The sequence below is a fragment of the Anastrepha obliqua genome, chromosome 1, assembly GCF_027943255.1.
Source record: "Anastrepha obliqua isolate idAnaObli1 chromosome 1, idAnaObli1_1.0, whole genome shotgun sequence".
In the NCBI taxonomy this organism is placed as follows: Eukaryota; Metazoa; Arthropoda; class Insecta; order Diptera; family Tephritidae; genus Anastrepha; species Anastrepha obliqua.
The window spans coordinates 50,008,829-50,028,805 of NC_072892.1; the positions used below are offsets into that span (position 1 = coordinate 50,008,829).

Here is a 19,977-nt window from a genome sequence, read left to right on the forward strand (position 1 = left end):
CCCTTCTCCATTTTTTGTGAATTTTGTCTATTTGTATTATCTTCCAATGTTGTGAATTTATTTAGATATATATTCTTTCTCTCTCTCTCTCTCTCTCTCTCTTTCTCAGTCTCTTTCGGGTCTCTCCCTCTTTCTTTGTTTGCCTTGCAAGTTTCACTTCTATTATGTGTACTACGCTACACGCACTTTTTAATTTTTTTTTCTGTACGTACTTGTCATAGATGACGTACTTGTACCAAAGGTGATAATACACATGTGCTATCCGATAATGTGCTTTCGTGCAAAAAATTACTAATTTAACTCCCTCTCTCTATGCTTTATAACTTTGACGATAAACCCGAGCTTTCTAGCCCTGGTCGGAAAATACCCACTTCTTTAATTATAACTGAGGTTCCTGCAAGAATAGAAAAATTAAACGAACATATGATCAATTCAATAAGATGGCAACCCAGTCGGCCAAGGCATTAGACCAACAACAATATTTTGTACGTTTGATTGTCAAAGCAAAGTATTGGAAAAGTAGAAAACAAAAAATTAGTTCGCCTTGATTCATTCTGGGCTGACAGCCACATGGACACGGTGAAAGAAAAAAAAAAACAAATCAGCTGATTTGCCGATACCACCTTTACTAGATTCGCCTTGCTTGATGCTATGTTCCCACGTCACACGAAGTATATATGCGTAAGAGTAACTTTAGATTTACACAAGACAATGCCCAGCAGATAATTGAAAATACATATTAACGTATCGCGCAGAAGCGTGGACGATGACAACATCCGATGAAGCGACGCTTGGAGTGTTTGAGGGAAAGATTCTACGCAAGATTTTTGGACCTTTGCACGTTGGCAACGGCGAATATCACAGACGATGGAACGATAAGCTGTATGAGCTTTACGACGACATAGACATAGCGCAGCGAATTAAGATCCAGCGGCTACACTGGCTGGGTCATGTCGTCCGAATGGATACAAACGCTCCGGCTCTGAAAGTATTCGATGCGGTGCCAGCTGGTGGTAGCAGAGGAAGAGGAAGACCTCCTCTGCGTTGGAAAGATCAGGTGGAGAAGGTCTTGGCTTCACTTGGTGTGTCGAATTGGCGCCGGTTAGCACGAGAAAGAAACGACTGGCGCGCTTTGTTAAACTCGGCAAAAATCGCCTAAGCGGTTATCGCGCCAATTAAGAAGAAGAAGATAAACGTATTGGAGAATAATTGTTTGCGCAGTCTAGATGTTCAAACAGTTATAAAAATAATTAATTTTTTAGTAAGCCTCGTTAGTATCGTTTCGTACAAATTACTTGCCTAACTTTGATTCATTCGCTAATTACAGCGAAACGTCGCCGAATTGGGTAGCTACGTGAAACCATTTACCAAATTTACTGTCTTCGAAAAAACATAAACAGTGACGAAGACAATGAGAGAATTGTTAAGGTAGTGTCCATTATAATAACGTCATATCGATTCAATGCAAATTGTTCGTTTGTATAAATCTTTTTATGTGTATATATTCACTATTCAGAGCAACCAATTACAATTGATCCAGATGTCTATTAAAAGCAATCGATGTTGTATTTGCGTACAAAATTTTTATCCGGATCCCGATGGAGCCTTGAAGAAGCAAATGTCACCCTGTATGAACACCGTTTTAGGATTCGTAAAAAGCTTAACACTATGTACACTTTGCAACCCTGCATAGAGTTGCAAGGCCACATCAAATAAAATGTTACCCTATTTAGCTGAAGAAGGGCAGCACTGTTCGTCTGTCATGTGATGAGTAAAGTTTTTCTCGGTCACCTGTCACTGAAATAGACTTCATATTTTGTGAGTTTTTTACATTGGTTTTTCAACAATTTTGCCTTTGACTTCTGCGCAATTTGATAATAAATAATAAAAATTTAACCATTTTTACAGACTAACCGTGAAAAGCTTGCAGAATGGCACAAATACGCGCTGTTGTTCTACACACATTTGGATGGCTCTTTTTAGCCACCAGCATTGTTCTTATCTTCCAGTTTGTACTGACTGGCAAAGGTGAACGAGTAAGTGTTGGTTGGTTCTTGGCCTCCACATCTCCTTACATGTGGGCCTGTCTGGGAATTGGTCTGTCAGTGGCATTGTCCGTGGTAGGAGCTGCTCTGGGCATTCACACAACAGGCACCAGCATTGTGGGGGGCGGTGTAAAAGCTCCACGTATCAAGACAAAGAATTTGATTTCGGTTATCTTCTGCGAGGCTGTAGCTATTTATGGCCTTATCACTGCCATCGTTTTATCCGGTTTGTTGGAGTCGTTTACGATGGCAACTGCCCTAGAAAACCAATCTGTAATGGATAATAATTGGTTTGGAGGATATGTAATGTTTGGTGCTGGTCTAGCTGTCGGTTTGGTGAACTTGTTCTGTGGTATTGCTGTCGGCGTTGTAGGATCCGGTGCTGCACTTGCTGATGCTGCAAATTCGGCTTTGTTCGTGAAAATTTTAATTGTGGAAATTTTCGGTTCAGCCATTGGTCTTTTTGGTCTAATTGTGGGCATCTACATGACATCCAAAGTGAAAATGGGTGACAAGAAAGATTAAACTAAAAGAAGCGAATAAGTAAAAGGAAGGTGATATAACCAAGCAGCAGCGCAGATGTAAGCAACAAAAAATACCATAAATATAAATACATATATGTCTAATTAGCCAATATGCTCTTAATAGTTTTCAAAAATTCCTGTTAAAAGCATTGATAAGTTCATTGGTTCGTTTCTTGCTTTGGCATCATTTTTAATATCAAATCGAGTCATGTACATATTTCAATTAGTAATCTAGAGTTAACCTATAAAAGAACACAGGATACTTAGAAATTCAAAATATTCTTTAACTTCCCAAGTCATTCCATGTTAGACAAATATTTTATGCGCTATTAATTTATTTTTTCATAATTTTGGTGCGCACAGTTCCGCGAAACTAAAAGAATAAAATGCTGAAGGGCCAAAATGTTGGAAATTAAAGTTAAATATTTTAAAAATGAAAATGAGGTTACAACCAACGATCAACTATATTTCTCTCGTTGGAGGCAAGCCATTATTTCTGCTACAAACGGTATCGACTTTCAACGGCGTCACACCAAGCAGCGCAGCGACTTCGCCTTAGTGTTATTTAGTATTGATTTAAGTTTCATTATTCTTTAAACTAATTAAGCTAAGGTAAATTCGGCCGGTCAAGTCCGATTCATGCAAGTTTCAATAAGATTGGTAGGTAATTTGTACAAAACTCTCAGCATCAAATAATATCTAACTACATACATTTATACATTTTGGATAAATCATATGTATGAATATCAATTTACTTCCTAAACTTTGAAATTTGCCTTGAATCCACTTCAGGCACGAATCCGATATCAAAAACTACCTTTAAATATGTGTGTGTTACTTTTTTGTAAAAGTATTTATTATTAATGTATGGTTATTTAATACTTTTAATTGCGTATTATGATTTATTGTATATATGGAATAATCCACTGTATAAAATGCATATGTTAAAGTGTAAACAAAAATTTTCCAAAAGTATTCCACAATAAATTTATGTTGTTCGTTCTCTTTAACAAATGTTTCTTTCTGTTTAATTTTGGGCAGGTATTTTCAATAACTATTAAAATAAAGTTTGTGGGGAGTAGTTCTGCAGAAAATAAGATAATTTGAAACTTGACCATGTCACACATCCCTTGACAAGCCAAACCAAATACAAACATTTTATTCTTGGGCTCAACGATTTAACCTAGACAGACTTGGTACATACCGTTGATTTGAAGCGCTATTGAATTCATTCGTTAGGCGATCATTGCGAGATCTTAACGGAACTATGTACACTCGGTTTTTTATGAAAAAGGGCGCGGTTAGTGCTACTTGGGGAGTGACAGAGTGCTAGTTCAACCATTTAAACTAACGGAACTATACACAACTATTGATAGTGGATATGGAAAATCGGATAATATTACAACGCAAAAAAACACAAAGTTATATTTCAGTTATGCGATTATTTTGAAAATTTGTCAAATTATGCCCCGGGTATTTAAGGTTTACGGTAGATATATTTTTATTTGTTGAATATATTTTTGTATACAAAAACATTCACATTAACTAAATATCTGTAACTCATATTTCCTCAACTATGAAATCATTCCACGTAAGATCTTGGTTGGATTCACTCAACGGCTGGACTTCCTCAAATGATAAATCACAAAAACCGCCTTCGGCAGCTTTCGAAAGAAAATAACTATCTCCTTCTAAAATGTTCCCCTCAAGCATATACTTTACAGATTCATCTTCAATTTGTATCACTGTTGACTGTTCAGTTCCATTATTTGCATCCTCAGTCTCAGTATCGCCTTCTGGGTTTAGCACAGCATGTCGTTCCAAATGTGTTCTGAGCGCATATCGTTTTATAAAAGCCTTTCCACAAATAGTGCATTTGTATTGCCTTTCGCCCGTATGTATTCGCTCGTGATTCCTTAGATCACATAACTGTGCGAAACTGCGGTTACAAGTTGTACACTGATATGGTTTTTCACCGGTATGTGTTCGCATGTGTAACTGTAAAAGGAATACACGTGAAAACCGCTTTTGACACAAGCTGCAAGAATGTGGTTTCTCGCCGGTATGGATCCGCATGTGCGCCGTCAGATTGCTGGTCTCATAGAAAAGTTTATTACATATCGAGCAAGCATAGTCTGGCTTTCTGGCGTGGCGTTTCATGTGCATTGAGCATGCCGATTGTGTTTTGAAGGCCTTAGGACAGTGTGTACATTTATATGGACGTTCGCCGGTGTGTGTACGCAGATGCATATTAAGAGCGAAAGCGGATTGCAGGTGTTTTCCACAGTATACACATTCTCTTTCGCTTGAAGAAACTGATGTTTTGGTCGATGAATTACCTTTAACGCATGAACCAGGGGCTTTCGATTTTACACAGCAGTGGATATGGCTTTTATATGACTTCTCCAAAGAAAAAGCGTGACCGCAATTAGCACAGACATTTGGCTGTAGAAGTAAGTGTACTTTTTCTAAATGCCGTTGCAGGTTGGACGCTTGTAGGAATGCTGCGCCACAGGAATCGCACGTGAATAAGTCTTCATGCTATATAAAATTTCCATTTATAATAATTATATTTCCAAAAATAATTAATATCCATACTTACATTCTGTTGTGTAACTATATTTTCTGTACTTTCTTGTTCATCTGCTCCGTCGTCGACAATGTATTCAAAATGTTCCATTTCATTTTTTTCGTGACTACTTTCTTCATTCAAAAAATTATTGCAAGGCATTTCTAGACATGTCATTTCTTCATGAACAGTTAATATCGCATCTTCCAAATGGTTTTCTTCCGAAAAATCGTCTTCAATTGGTGTTTCACCAAAATTAATTTCTACCCTTTCCCCTGTGGGTACTTCCAAAACATTAAATAATTGCATATCAGATGTAATCTCAGGCTGAGATAAAGCAAGTTCTTCTGGTCCCACGTCGCTCACGTCTATCGGCAAAGCTTCCTCTTGATCTGTGGTATCCTTCCACGTTGTCATTGAGAGCAATTCTTTTGTTCGTTCGCATTTTTCGCGAAACTTGGCAGCCACAAGTAATTCACTAGTGCATTCTTTGCAAAGAAATTTTGGAAGACTGTCGGATTTATCTACCTACTTACAAATGTATTTGCATGAGAGGTTTTAAATATATTTAATATATTTACCGTGATACCACCACAGCGTTTTAATAGGGTGATTAAATCTGATTGAAAATCTTCGACTACGCCACTATCGTATATGTGCACCATTAAATCCTCTAATTGCAGGCAAACACGACAACAAAGTTCCACTGCACTGCCATCTGGGGCACCAATATTATGCTGGGAGTTCATTCCGGATTATTTAACTTTCAACTTTATTTATTTATACACAAGGCGCATTCATACATAAATAATGGATGCGGCTCAATTCTCTACAACGTGGATTCGCCTTTTTTATACATACATACATACTGTTACGTTTTTCTCCACGATGGAGAGAATTAGATTGCTAAATAAAACTCAAAAACTAATGGCAAGGCAACTTGCTTATTTTATTTAATTTCAATATTTAGCCTCACATCTACACATTCTACAAATTATGCTAAATAAGCTTTGTTAGAACAGAAATATCAGGTAGGGACCTCTAATTTTACATATCTGTTCTACCGAATTTCTTGATGCCATTTTGAAAATAAAATGTTAAGACAGCAAATTGCCCACATGAGAACAAAGAGAATTTGGCGATAGTAAACTTGAATTTACATAAGACAATACTCTGAGGACAATTGAAAATTATTACTTTCCAACGATAATTAGCTGTAAAAAAGAGAATATCTGTTGGTGTAGCATAAACGTCCAGATAGAACCATAGACTACAACAATATTATAATTATGTATATGTATATATCAATTCCAATTGGTGAAACACCAAAATTAAGAAAACGTTTTTTTCTAATAGCGGTCGCCCCTCGGTGGCAATGGTAAACCTCCGAGTGTATCTCTGCCATGAAAAAGCTCCTCATAAAAATATCTGCCGTTCGGAGTCGGCTTAAAACTGTAGGTCCCTCCATTTGTGGAACAACATCAAGACGCACACCACAAATAGGAGGAGGAGCTCGGCCAAACACCCAAAACGGGTGTACGCGCCAATTATATATATATATATATATCAATTCCTATTGTTCAGCGGGGTAAGATAGGGCCATAATATTTGAATTACACTTTCCAAACCTCCAAGCAAGAATATATTTCTTTGAATTGCGCGCTCCTTTGTGATCAGGTTTTACTTCCTTTCGTAAGGTACAAGGAAACGTCAAATCATTTGGCAAATTTACTGGCCTCGAAAAATCGTAGACAACGAAGAAATCATTGAGAAAGTTATGAATGTGTTGGAAAAAAAGGGTTAATGCCTTCTTAAAATTGTTCCGTATAGACGCCAAGTAAGACACACTTAATTGGCGGTATAGATGTGGGGCAATCTTTTTATAGGCGTCTTCGATTCACCACTTTTCTGCTCGCTTGACGAAAAATTTTAGTGTGAAAGCAGCAATTACGTTATTGAACAAAATTCGCCACTACCAAGTATGGGTATACCTCATAAAACTGATGTTTGGCGAGTTATAATTAGAATGCGTTAATAAAGGGGGAAACTTTTGTTGCTTCAACTTTGCGAATTCTTCGTTGATATTCACGTTGTGCTCACATATCTTACAATTGCTAGTTTTTAGTCTACAGTAAACCACGCTGTATAAGCACGGTCTTACTAATACTCAATATGTGGTTCCAAATAAATGCATTTTTTGGCAACTCTTTGCCAGTGCTGCCATAAATATCGTAAACAAACCGCTGTCATGGCCTCGGTAGCGTCAGCCAATCAGTTGATTCTTTCAAATTCACTAAGAGCCGGTTGGCCACACCTGAATTCTTTCCACCATGTGTTTTGTGGAGCTTTTACTGATGAATGCGTTGAATTTACAAAACATCGGCGCAAGCATTAAATCATCTGTTAAATAAGCATGAGAAGGATATATAAACAAAATTGACAAAAAACATCCTAAACTCAGTTCTATTTAGTATCAAAATTTTTAACAAATAAAGTCATTTCCATGCCAACAATTGATAAATCGGAGGACTGCTTAGCTTGTCGCTTAATAAGCGGCTTTGGATTAATTGCAATGGGTGCTTATATTTTATCACATTCAAAGAATCGTAGAAAGATAGAGATGAATGCAATGCGCTTGCTTTCAGGAAGTGAGTAAATTCCCTTAACTGTACTGCAAATTAAAAATAACTAACTTTTTGCAATTTACAGGTGTGATGTTCCTGGGAATGGCGCGACTATCTAATGCAAATTTTCTAAAAAGCAAATGAGACTTGACGTATTAAATAAAAAATGCATAATGGTTCTTAAAAATTAGCCTTTATTTTTCATCATCGCTCTCTTCGCTTGTGTCATTATTTAATGTTTCATCATTTTCTTCATCATCCTCTTCATCCCAATGTTTAATTTTTTTATTTGTCATAAAATCTTCACGAAGCACGCTCCACTCCGATTTCCTTTTTCGAGGATCTGACGACGAATTTTCTTCATCTTCGCTATTGTCTTCTGCTTTCATGTTTTCAGATTTTACGGGATTGTCCACCGCTTCTGATTTAGCACGACTGCCACTCATTAAAACGTCCAAAAATTTTCGTTTATTTATATTGTTCAAAACCGCTTCTTTTCGGCTGTCTAGTGGACCTGCTGCGTCCAATTGCACCTGTATATTTTTTTGTTGTATTCGTACTGCATTAAAAAGCTGTACAACACCACGCGTCGCGACCTTACGTAAAGTGCGTTCACGCTCAATATCCCTCCATGAAGGTTTCACGCGTAATTCTAGATGCACATTCTTTCGTTTAATTTTTTCATCAACCTCCTTTTTTATTGGCTTTTCATCTACTGTCTGCTCGCCCTCAACTTCGAAACCATAATCCACAGACTTTGTTTTTGCTTTATCGTCTGGCTTAACTTTTTTGGCGCGTGACAACACTAAAGTTTTCTTAGTTTTTGGCTTGGAAGTGTTTAGAACTTTTGCTATGCAGTCAGCCCATCCTGCGTTACCTTCTGCGTCATTTTCGGATTCGTCTCTACTATATTCAGCCTCAGAGTCATCCGAGCCGTGTGCCGTTGGAAAACCTATTGAAAAATACATACATATATGATAAATTGGTCTTTCAAAATCAATTAATCAATTATGAAAACTACCACTTTTTTCCTTATTTCCCTTTTTTACGCCATATAATGCCATTCTTGAGATATTTATATTTGAATACTACACGTTTTCTAGTTTATTTACCACTGCCTAAATATGGACGATATACATCGATGTATAGTTTACTTCTTTATTATAAATTATCGATAATTTCAAGGTATCGATGTTCGTTAACTCGACACAACAAATTTTGGGAAAATTATAAGAGCAGGGTCTTAAAACGAAGCTTAAGTCGAGCTTAAGTTCTAGTACCCACAGCTTAACTAAATAATATTTAATATTGCTGTAAAATTTGCATTTCATAATGCATATTTAAGTATGGAAAATATTTAATTCAAAAACATGGTAGCTTCATCATTCAGTTATCGGGAACAAAAATGTATTAATAACACCGGATTTACACACGGAGACATCTGGAAGGGAGACACTGGAAATAATAAATAATTGTTGTTTTTTTTTATTGAAATATATTTATAAATTCTTGTACTTGAATAAAAAAAATTAAATTAAAAATATTTCATATGTAAATAATTAACTTAAAATTAACTTGAGTATTTAGAAATGCAGGGAAAAATTAGAAATCAACATAAACATGTCCCATAACTATTTTAAATTATTTCTACTTTACTAGCAAAAAAAATCGTGAATTTCCCAAGCAGCGTTCGGATGTTTGTCATCGTTGTTATCTTCCGTTTGATAGAAAACCACCACATAACTTGGAACTTTCTTCCACAAAAGAAGAAAATGAATGAAGCAGCTGTCAAAAATTGCTTTAAGATAAGAAATACGAATATGAAGAGCAAAGCGTGTTGCCAGTACAGGAGACAAATTCCCTTTTCTCTTCCGCGGCCGTCCTTCTCCCTCGAACAAAATGTTTCCCTTTCAAATGTTTCCGTGTGTAAATGGGCACTAACAATGCGAATTGAATACTATAGATGGCCCAAAACAATTACTTTATTTTTCGGGATTTTGACAAGTCTTACATCAGCTCCCTTTTCAATAAAAAACAAATTTAGGTCGCGGCTTGGTAATATTCTGGTTTGTGAGACTTAAACTAAGCAAACTAATAAAAATGAAGTACCCAGTGTAAAATTGTGAAAGCACAAATGAATATAAACCCTCTAAATGCATTTTTTTTTGCGTTTTTATGCCTCGACAAGAAAGTGTGTCTGTGTATAATTTCTTGTGTTTGGTAGTTTCGCCCACTTTTCTTCTTCAAAAACAATTAATTTTTAAATCTGTTTCCTTTTGTTTGTATATTCTCGGAGCCTGGCATCACAGCGAATTCTGAAGTTGCCATGTCATATTCTATCGTTTTTGGTTTTACCCTACATCTTCACTTTTTGTATATTATGTTAAAAAAGCCACACATGCTAGGTGGAGACCGCATTATAATATACATCTTTAGCATTACTTAAATATCTATCAATGTTTACAATTGCTTCAGTGTTTTTACTGCACGAGTGAATCGATCTGATTTGGTTGAACCCATTTTAAAAATGAAATGTTAAGATAGCAAGTTGCTCTGCTGATGAGAAAGCGGTTTAAAGTGAAAAATGAAATTTGACGCATGTTAAGACACATTTCGTAGAAGGTGAAGTTGTGAGGCCAGGAAATTAATAATAAATAATAGGAAAAAATTAATAATTAAGAATAACATTACCCAAGAGGCCAATAGGGCATGGATAGCCTTTCAAAAGAGGTTATCTCGAATGTCGTGGCGTGTATAACAGGTCATTAGCTATTTGGCAGGTATTCCTGGAGTTTTCTCCAAGGAATATTGTAGAAGTTGTAGAGATGAGGAAGAGACAGTGGGATACTTTCTTTGCAATTGCTCACCCTTAGCTTTCTAGGTAAATATAATATTTTTCCAATTCTCTTATGGAACTATCATATCTGGCATGGGGATGGGACCAATCCCATGTCGTGCAGTGGTATTACAACGGACCTGTAAAGCCTAAGTGAATTAGTCGTACAGACCAAGTACCACCATAATCCGAACCTACCCTCTTTCCACGGCACATTCGTAATTCACTTTGGCAGCTTTCCTTCTTTTTTTTTTTATTATTATTTGTTGAGAATATCGGAGGAATTAGAGGATTTGAAGAAACTAGTATCCAATTTGGTCACCTCCACTGTTCTTGAGGTGTTCAGCAGCTTCCTCGACATATTATTTCTTAGAATACCTTTTTTTGCAACCAGCATTAAAATAAAAATTTTTCTGGCAATACTCAACGTTTTTTTAATTTATTTTTGTTCAGTTTAGCTTAGCAATCAACCCTCCACTGAACATCTCTGCTTACACCAACTTTTCGCAAAATTACAGAACTTTAACATTAAATTATTTAAAAACTATAAGCTTCCGGCGGATGTGGTTTTCAGTTTTAAGATGGGGATACATCCCTCTATCCCCCCTTTCAACCTTTTTTTTAAAGCAAAAGACATTATACTAAATATTTCCCTTTAAAATTAAATGAAATAAATTATTTTTGCGTATGTACTTATTAAAAACAAATGAAGTAAATTGAATTTATTTATATATTCTTATAAAAGGAAATTATGGGAGGCTGTTATACCACATTTATGGCTTGGACCAAGTACATCCTCCACCGCAACAAGTACGTATTTAAAAGCACATTTGTCCATTCGGAATAAAATAAAATAGTTAAACTTAAAAAAAAATACGACATTTTTATTTTTTATAACGACTGATCGTCTAAATTGAAGGCGCATTTTGCGCTCTACTTATAAACTCCTATTTGTCTAGCTTCTTCTTCTACCAGCAAGAAAGCAATGAAATCCATTTTAATTTTAAATGTCGTGGTTTGCCTTAATTACCTTTTTAAAATAATGCATTCGAAACGAAAACGTCGGATATACTAATAGCATTTTTCCGGAATTCGTGACGAGAGTTCCGCTCACGACGGGAGCGTAATACTCCCACTAACTAGAAAAGGGTATATGCACAGCCTGATCTTGAGATGTTTCATTCTATTTCCCTTCAGTTTGATAAAATATTTCCGAATGCAAATTTTAATATACCCATATATTTTTCTTCGAATACTCACTCCCAAAAATATCGCTTTAAAAGTATCGACTAAAATTACCGGTATCGAATAACATAAGTATCGATTCGGTATCGAATTTTTTGCCCCCAATTGGTATACTCTAACTTAATTGCAGCCGGTTGATTTTGTGAAATTTGTTCAATTTACTTAAATAGCAATAGCTTAAAACATAAATTTTGAATATGATAAAGTTGAAATTAGAAGCACTAGAACATCCAGCTCCCAGCAGTGTAGATATTAATGGTGAGAACTTTAATTTTCGTAACTTAAATAGTCGCACATTTAATCTTTCAAATTCTCAGATCGTAAAGTGTTTGCTAGCACTATCCTCTGGTTGGAAGACCAAAAAATACGCCAATATAAAATAGAAGACCGCGAAGACCTCCGATTGGTCGACCAGCCTGATATATGGGAACAAGCTTACGACAATTACAAAACTGATCTTTGTATGCCACAATTCTGTACGCCACTCGAAGAAATAACATGGTTACTTGGTTACGCTATACGTCTGGAATTCTTGGATTCTCCCGAGAATTACAAAGCTATTAACTCAATCGAAGTGAGCAAGCAACAAAATAAATCTGTCACCCCCAGCATAAAAGCTGAAAATTTCTTCGACAATATGGATTGTAAGTTTGGTGAAGTCATTCGTTTGTAATTTGTATGTTGACATTTTTTATTATAGTTAACCATAAAGATTTTATAGCCGGTATACGTTCAATGGCCAACAAGCTCAAAGTACCGCACCATCCAAACCATCTTGTACAATTAGAAGCCATTGCACGTATTGTACATGAAAGACTTTCCCCTTCTGCTCAAAATCGTCAGGCGATAACTGGAACACCCTTTCCCTTTGAAAAAGGTAATGATGTGGTGGTGACGGATGACTCTGCTTTGGATTACCCTGTACGTATTTTACGATTATTACAAATACAAAGTTTAAGGCAGTTGCAAACGAAAATCAATGAAGCAATTGTAGCTGTGCAAGACTTGACTGCGAATCCCAAAACCGATACTAAGCTCGGAAAAGTGGGCCGATAATCGGCTAATATCATGCATTGGAAGAGCCATTTAGTTGCAAATATTACAAAAATAAAGCTCCATTAATATTAATCTCTCAACGAAAAGCTGTGTATGATCACACGTATACATCATTTCAGGATCTAAATTTACAATTTGATTCCACGAATAAAATAATGATGCGTAACTTTGCATACAAGTTATGTATGTTTATTTATTATGATTTGATTATTAAAAATACAGAGGGAACACAGTCCTTTACTTAATAAATATATTATGAGTTTGACTTGGGGAATATATTTGAAGAGGATTAGCAGCGTATATTGCCGTAATTGGCAGATTCCAGACCATCGTTTCGACAGGTATTTCTGCGGGAGCTTTAAGTTCTCCTTCTGTTGGATTAGGCGTACCAAAGTTCATCATTATGCTTGTGACGAATTCAAAGTGTAATCGCCAGCGTAATTCAACTAAATCGGTGTGAAATGACGGTGTCACATGTAATGGAATGGGTATGATCACAGAGGTCTTCGTCATGGCATAGCAGACCTGGTGTATCGTGGCAAATGTGCTCACTTTTCCTATAGGCTCGTCTACTTCTGCATTGCGTGTACTACCGGATGTCTTCGATTTATGTAGATTGTCGACTGCTGTACCGCTTGCAATACTTGCCAAGTCGAGTGAATTTATTGACGAAGCATCGTTAAAGTCCCCGCCTACCTGATTGGTGATGCTTTTTAGATTTATTTCTTGTGATTGGAGCTTCACTGAAAATTGTACACAACGTACTTTACAGTCACTAAAGTCCAGACTGCCAACAATGTCTTCGCCAATTTTGTAAGAGGACTTAAACAAGCAAAAGCGGCCCACAAATCCACGCTTGTTAGAAATACGGTAATATTTAGGTGCACGACGGGCGGTTACGTTCTAAATTAATACTAGCACATTATTTTAAAATTACCATGGTCAAACCTTGTCTTAAATCTTACCTTAAGGTGATGCCATGATATCTCCAATTCTGAAATTTCCCGTTTTTCTAAAAAAGGGTTTGTGGGCGCTAGTTCATCATTTGTTTCTTCTGTACAATGCATCTCATCTGGGCCCGCAAAAATTGGAATAGGTAAAACACGTATAGGCACTGTAAGCATTTGCACCTTGGATTTCACTCGTTGCGTGGCTATTGTAATCTTGTAGAAATACTTAATATCATGCCCTCGATATGTTGGTGGCCCGTTACGAGGTAAAATTTCATTAAAGAAATCTTCACACAAGAATTTGTTAGCTTTTGAATTACATATTTAAATTTACTTACATATTTTTGTTTCCCCGGGCAACAATTTTAAATCACAGAATAAAATCTTAGGCTTTGTAGCGATTATGATGTCCCCACTCGCTTGTGTTACAGCATCCAATGCCGTTTTTCCTACTAGTTCCGCCAATTCATTTACTTTGTCGCCAGTGGTAACATTGTAGTGAGTTTTGCGATAACAGTGCAACTGTGCAGAAGCCCAAGCTAAATTTTCCACCCGACTGTTTTGTATAAACGAAAGACGTATATTTTTAAAATATATAGTAAATTGGACGAAACCGTCAGAGCAAATTTATACCTGTTATCGTCACCAATCATGCTACTGTGTGTAAATTCAATGAGACATTCTACTCGTTCCCCTGTGGCATATATTGCCGAATCAGCGCGTACTAACTTTGCTTTTATCTCAATCATTTACTTCAGTATTTATTTAAATGTTATTTATTTTGAAGTCTCTAGGGACACTATGCCATACATATATGTATATTTGGCGACTTTTCAGGTGGGCGACTCAGCTGTAGTGTTGCTTCGATGCAAGTAACTACGAGAAAATAATCGATACTTTGTTGAAGTACTGAGTACTTTCTGTATTCGAGTTCTTCACGCAAGTATTCAATTCGGTATCGAGTACTCGGTTAAAGTATTTACTTGGTTTTCTTTGAAGAATTTTTATTTAAAAAATACAGTACGGTAATCTATCTGCTATTTGTGTTTGGAAGTTCAGATTATGAAGACAAGTGGCGGGCCGTTCCGCTAACAAAACTCTAATCAATTATTGTTCAGATGGCAACGAAGCAACATGAGTGGGACTGTGTGACTTTGTTCGTATAATACCAACACAATCTCAGTTTTTTAGTAAACAAACCGATTCATAACTCTTGCTACATCAGCCCATCAGCTGGTTTATTAAATTTGCTGAGAGCCGTTGAAAGGCCTGATATTGACCACACCTGTAAAAAGCTTTACACCATGAAAACCGATTGGGAAAACTGGTGGCCTAATTAGTTTCAATTAGTTTTTGTGTAATGAATGATGCCACCTCCATAAGGCAATATCTATTAAATTCAATATGTTGCAAGTTGTATCTATGCATTTATGCTAGCTATATATTTAAAAACTTGATTAATTTATGACATTCCTAGGCTGGAATTTAGAACAATGCCGATCTTGGAATTTCTGGCAAACTATAATGTTTTTTTTAATGAAACTTGGTGGAGATGTTAGTGAGGTGTTAAGGAACACTCTTTATAACTTTAAATTAATCGGGAAATAATAATTTTTTAATTATTTACATTCAAAATGCCCTTGGGAACATCATTATAATTTGCCACATTACACTCTATATTTTTTAACATTTCACTATAAATCACCAAATATACACTCACACGCGTGTACGTACCGATTTTTATGCTAATATTCTAATTATATCTATTAAAATTAAATGCAAATTCATTTGCCTATGCAATCACATTCCAATTTTAAGCGCGAACAAGAAGAAGATTGGAATTACAACAGTATGGTGTTGCCGGATGCCTGCAAATGAAAACAAAAATTAAGTACTTGAGTTTAGTGTTAATGATGGGAATGGGGGTTATTGTGCCTGCTTACTACATACACGCATATGACGTTTTAATTTTGGGTTCAATGGTTTTAACACGGAAAGGAGTTTTACGCAAAAATACTGTGCATTGCGTAGCCGGAGTTGGACTGATGAGGGTTATTTTTTTGAAGCGCGGCCGAAGGCCGCCCACGCGAAAAGGAGTTCTACGCAAAAATGCTGTGGATTGCGTAGCCGGAGTTGGACTGATGAGGGTTATTTTTTTGAAGCGCGGCCGAAGGCCGCCCACGCGAAAAGAAGTTCTACGCAAAAATACTGTGGATTGCGTAGCCGGAGTAGGACTGATGAGGGTTATTTTTTTGAAGTGCGGCCGAAGGCCGCCCACGCGAAAAGGAGTTCTACGCAAAAATACTGTGGATTGCGTAGCCGGAGTTGGACTGATGAGGGTTATTTTTTTGAAGCGCGGCCGAAGGCCGCCCACGCGAAAAGGAGTTCTACGCAAAAATACTGTGGATTGCGTAGCCGGAGTTGGACTGATGAGGGTTATTTTTTTGAAGTGCGGCCGAAGGCCGCCCACGCAAAAAGGAGTTCTACGCAAAAATACTGTGGATTGCGTAGCCGGAGTTGGACTGATGAGGGTTTTTTTTTTTTTTAAGTGCGGCCCAAGGCCGCCCACGCGAAAAGGAGTTCTACGCAAAAATACTGTGTTAATTAATTTAATTTAATTTTAATTACTTTATTATTTTTTGTGATACGCTTAATATCATTGTTTTTAAGTTTAAATGAGTTGTATGTTTTTATTTTCAAATTCATTTCTCAACTTTAAATTACAGCAAAAAATACTGCAGTTTTACAATGAACCTTCCACTGAACATCCCTGCGTGCGAACTTCGTTTTCATTTCAGGTGTATGGCAACACCAACTTTTCGCTAAATTATAGAACTTTAACATTAAATTACTTAAAAACTATAAGCCTCCGCAGGTTCTGTTTTCAGTTTTAAGATGGGGATACACCCCTCTATCACCCCCTTTTTACCGTTTTTTCCAAAGCGATCGGCATTATACTAAATTCTAGCCCATTCCTATATTTATTAGATATTTTTGATAAATTTTGGCACAGTTTTTTTTTTTTTGGAGATTTAATTTTCCAAAAGCATTAAATCTAGTACTGGCAACTATGTATCTCGGTTTTTCTTTTTCTTTCATTCTTTCCATTAATAAACTTAGCGACTCTGGCAACATTGTCTGTAGTGACAGTCGAATTTCTGCATTTTTTGATTGGAGCGAACGCAAAGAGCACGGTGGAGCAGAATTTTCGGTTTTTTGGATACCTGTGCACTTTTAAATAAAAAGTAAAGTGTTTAAAATTAATTAGTTGCAGAGTGTGCTAAATAAAGTGTAAGTTTTATTTTAAACTTAACCATTTTAATTACTAACATATGGAAATGAAATCGTTGCAAGCCAATTGGATTTTTTTCATGTCGGCTAATTTCATTTTCCATTCCCTTTGTGCCGACTTTTTCTGTGACTGCAGCAATGGCGGTGCTGGCGTGGAAAGTGCAAGAGGAAGAAAGAAAGAAACAAGAAAAAGAAATTTGCTGCCTACGTTGCATTTTCGCTGCCAGGCAGCAAATAAATTAAAGATTTTAAGTGCTAAACGTGAAATTATAAGTTGGTCGAGGTAAGATGTTTCGTTGTGGGTAACATTTATGAAACTGAAATTCTGGGGTGTTATGGATAAACCTATTTCCTTTCTATGAGCCAGTATCTGCGGGAAGGATGTTGTGAAAGTTAGCATACTCGAATTGGCTATCTAAATTACATTGGGACCACATAATGAATGGCAAAATATGATAAACGAGAGAAAAGAAATTGGTCTTATTAGTATCGACGTTTGGAAATTTGGAAAAAAATGCAAGGGTTTCTAAAATTAAGTGTCAATGGGTAATAATACAATCCTCCTTCCCCTGAAGAAAAAAGGCGGAAAATCGGTTAAAGAGAAAGCTGTATTTAGATGGGCGTGGTCTAGAGCAACGAAGCGGTGCAGAAATTAAGTTTTAAAACTAATTTTTAAGTTAAACATTTACCGACAGTATATACATATTTTTGATACAATTTACATACCAGTTCATCGTATATACCCACATTATAATGTTTTTAATGGGCTTTACAATTTTTGACAAGATACAAAATTTAAAAAATCTGAATTCACATTTTGAATTCTGAATTTCTGTGCATTTTTAATGACCAAATACAACGTAGGTTTGTTTTTTCATATTCATTAATTTTTGTATTGTATCCGCACACTTTTATTCTTTCTCGATTTCTATTGGCTCAGCAACGCTAATTAAGCAGTTTATTAACATAATTTGCTGGTAGTGCACAACAGAAAAAAAAAACAATTGGTACTATTTTCAAATATAATTCGTAGTTTTTAGAAAATTCTGCCAAAACTTTGTGCCTATCCATCTATTTGCTTGTCTGTCTGAAGGGAAAGGGATGTTCAGTTGGCTTAGAGATTTGATCATTTTTTTCTCATGTAGATATGTACTCAGGTATTCGTCCTAAATAGCGAAAACAACATTTTTTTTTAATCATAGTTTGTTTTAATTACATGTGTATGTAAGGTGAGGTGGTCAGTTTTTATGTTTTCTTATGAATGCTTCGCATTTAAATATTGCCTAATAGCTTGGCCGTCACACATCGCATTTGCAATTTACAGAAAAAAAGTAATTTTTCATTCACTAATAATTTCGGACTTTGAAAAATAATGGTATCGTATTGGATCATCTTTGAAATTAATCAAGAAAAAGCTTAAATATTATAAAATTGCTTTCAATGGTTAAGGCTTTTATAAGTAAATGAACACCTGAAATAAGCACAAATATTTCGGGGAAAAATTTGATCTGATTGATAGTCCTTGGTCGGTTCGATAGCTGTCATGGAAGCGGTGCGTAAACTGTTAAAAGAATGCACTCTCTTAGCCAAGGAATAAATACTATCGCTTATTGTCTAAAACAGAAGCGTGTAGATTAAAATATTTAAAATTAAGGGTCATTCAAAAGTGACGTCTAGATGTCAGTAGTGAATAATTCCTAGACGCTACCTTTTTGTGTGTCATCTTTAACATTTGTGAAGAATTTTACACGATAGAATAAGGAATTAAAATTATTGAAACTTGTTATGAAAATGGACGATTTTTAAGGACATGATTTTTTTGGTGGCAATAATCGACCAAATGAGTCCACATTTCAAAGGTTGTTTCTGTCAAGAATAGAAAAAGGGCCATCAGACCAAAAACTGGACGTTCTGTTGAGAATATTGCTGCTATAGCGCAAGGTATTGCTATCACCCTTCAACGTCGATATCTCGACGTTCTCGACAATTAGGTATTCATGAATCGACTCTTTAGCGGATTTTACCCGTAGACGAGCTCATGGTGGATATTTATGTGATGTAATTTTCAGGCGACCACCGTATTCGAATGGGTTGGTGCGTGACTACCATGCGGAATCGGTGAAACACCAAAATAAAGAAAACGTTTTTTTCTAATAGCGGTCGCCCCTCGGCAGGCAATGGCAAACGTCCGAGTGTATTTCTGCCATGAAAAAACTGCTCATAAAAATATCTGCCGTTCGGAGTCGGCTTGAAACTGTAGCTCCACCCATTTGTGGAACAACATCAAGACGCACACCACAAATAGGAGGAAGAGCTCGGCCAAACACCCAAAAAGGGTGTACGCGCCAATTATATGTGTATATATATAACTTTTCATATATAATTGTTAAAAATAGTGAAACGTGAATTAATCTAAATTTTTACGTTTAGTTTGAAAATAATATCCAGCCGCGTCTTTTGAAAGATTTTTTATGTCCATTAAAAATTCGGAACGACTAAAATAGGAAGTGATTTTTTCATTGTGAATCACTTATTTTATAGCTATATTTCAACATTCAATTTGCACAATATATGCGTATACGTTCATGCATATGTACATATGCAAGAAAAAGTGAGGCACAGTAGATATTGTTGTGACGTGTTTTGTTAGTTTTGCAATAATAATCAGAAATGTAAATGGGTAGCGACATTTCAGAAACAACTTATCATGTTATACATACATACATATAAGTAAATACGCGGAGAAAGTCTTCACGGTGACTTAGGAGTCTATAGTTATATCCGCTAAAACGAATGAGTCAACTACAGTGCAACTTTTATTGGCCTTGACTCCCCAG

At 36.1% G+C, this 19,977-nt stretch overlaps 7 protein-coding genes across 11 annotated transcripts in view; 4 read left to right on the top strand and 3 right to left on the bottom strand.

Moving 5' to 3' along the window:
• Window positions 1–1,736: 1,736 nt before the first annotated feature.
• LOC129253209 (V-type proton ATPase 21 kDa proteolipid subunit c'') lies at window positions 1,737–3,586 on the top strand. Of its 2 annotated transcripts, XR_008583700.1 has the most exons (3): window positions 1,737–1,818; window positions 1,909–2,626; window positions 2,933–3,586. XR_008583700.1 is itself a non-coding variant. In XM_054891491.1 (2 exons), the coding sequence occupies exon 2, from the start codon at window positions 1,932–1,934 to the stop codon at window positions 2,568–2,570; it is 639 nt and encodes a 212-aa protein (XP_054747466.1). In that variant the 5' UTR covers window positions 1,737–1,818; window positions 1,909–1,931; the 3' UTR covers window positions 2,571–3,586. The 2 variants fall into 2 exon arrangements, 1 of the variants encoding a protein (XP_054747466.1); XM_054891491.1 differs by having other exon boundaries at window positions 1,909–3,586.
• Window positions 3,587–4,045: 459 nt separating this feature from the next.
• Window positions 4,046–5,983, bottom strand: LOC129235645 (zinc finger protein ZFP2-like). Its single transcript, XM_054869590.1, has 3 exons — window positions 5,720–5,983; window positions 5,172–5,666; window positions 4,046–5,110 (listed from the first exon to the last, which is right to left on the bottom strand). The coding sequence occupies exons 1-3, from the start codon at window positions 5,885–5,887 to the stop codon at window positions 4,130–4,132; spliced, it is 1,644 nt and encodes a 547-aa protein (XP_054725565.1). The 5' UTR covers window positions 5,888–5,983; the 3' UTR covers window positions 4,046–4,129.
• A 1,480-nt stretch (window positions 5,984–7,463) lies between these two features.
• Window positions 7,464–7,949, top strand: LOC129247929 (uncharacterized). Its single transcript, XM_054887309.1, has 2 exons — window positions 7,464–7,786; window positions 7,848–7,949. The coding sequence occupies exons 1-2, from the start codon at window positions 7,642–7,644 to the stop codon at window positions 7,904–7,906; spliced, it is 204 nt and encodes a 67-aa protein (XP_054743284.1). The 5' UTR covers window positions 7,464–7,641; the 3' UTR covers window positions 7,907–7,949.
• On the bottom strand, window positions 7,940–8,894 carry LOC129247917 (RRP15-like protein). Of its 2 annotated transcripts, none has more exons than XM_054887291.1 (2): window positions 8,784–8,894; window positions 7,940–8,714 (listed from the first exon to the last, which is right to left on the bottom strand). In XM_054887291.1, exons 1-2 carry the CDS (start codon window positions 8,824–8,826, stop codon window positions 7,957–7,959), a joined length of 801 nt encoding a protein of 266 aa, XP_054743266.1. In that variant the 5' UTR covers window positions 8,827–8,894; the 3' UTR covers window positions 7,940–7,956. The 2 variants fall into 2 exon arrangements, with proteins under 2 accessions (XP_054743266.1, XP_054743272.1); XM_054887297.1 differs by having other exon boundaries at window positions 8,787–8,885.
• Window positions 8,895–11,936: 3,042 nt separating this feature from the next.
• LOC129253104 (RNA transcription, translation and transport factor protein) lies at window positions 11,937–13,150 on the top strand. Its single transcript, XM_054891352.1, has 3 exons — window positions 11,937–12,101; window positions 12,161–12,487; window positions 12,544–13,150. Exons 1-3 carry the CDS (start codon window positions 12,041–12,043, stop codon window positions 12,897–12,899), a joined length of 744 nt encoding a protein of 247 aa, XP_054747327.1. The 5' UTR covers window positions 11,937–12,040; the 3' UTR covers window positions 12,900–13,150.
• Window positions 13,063–14,701, bottom strand: LOC129253103 (RAB6A-GEF complex partner protein 2). Its single transcript, XM_054891350.1, has 4 exons — window positions 14,483–14,701; window positions 14,188–14,405; window positions 13,865–14,136; window positions 13,063–13,802 (listed from the first exon to the last, which is right to left on the bottom strand). Exons 1-4 carry the CDS (start codon window positions 14,596–14,598, stop codon window positions 13,137–13,139), a joined length of 1,272 nt encoding a protein of 423 aa, XP_054747325.1. The 5' UTR covers window positions 14,599–14,701; the 3' UTR covers window positions 13,063–13,136.
• A 2,307-nt stretch (window positions 14,702–17,008) lies between these two features.
• Window positions 17,009–19,977, top strand: part of LOC129239453 (ribosome-binding protein 1) — a 28,447-nt gene continuing 25,478 nt past the window's right edge. For 2 of the 3 annotated variants that reach the window (XM_054874952.1, XM_054874969.1), the window contains exon 1: window positions 17,009–17,140. The gene's annotated coding sequence lies outside the window, so the exon portion shown is untranslated. Of the gene's footprint in view, window positions 17,141–17,321; window positions 17,424–19,977 lie in introns of those variants that run through there. The other variant, XM_054874962.1, reaches the window with a different exon arrangement.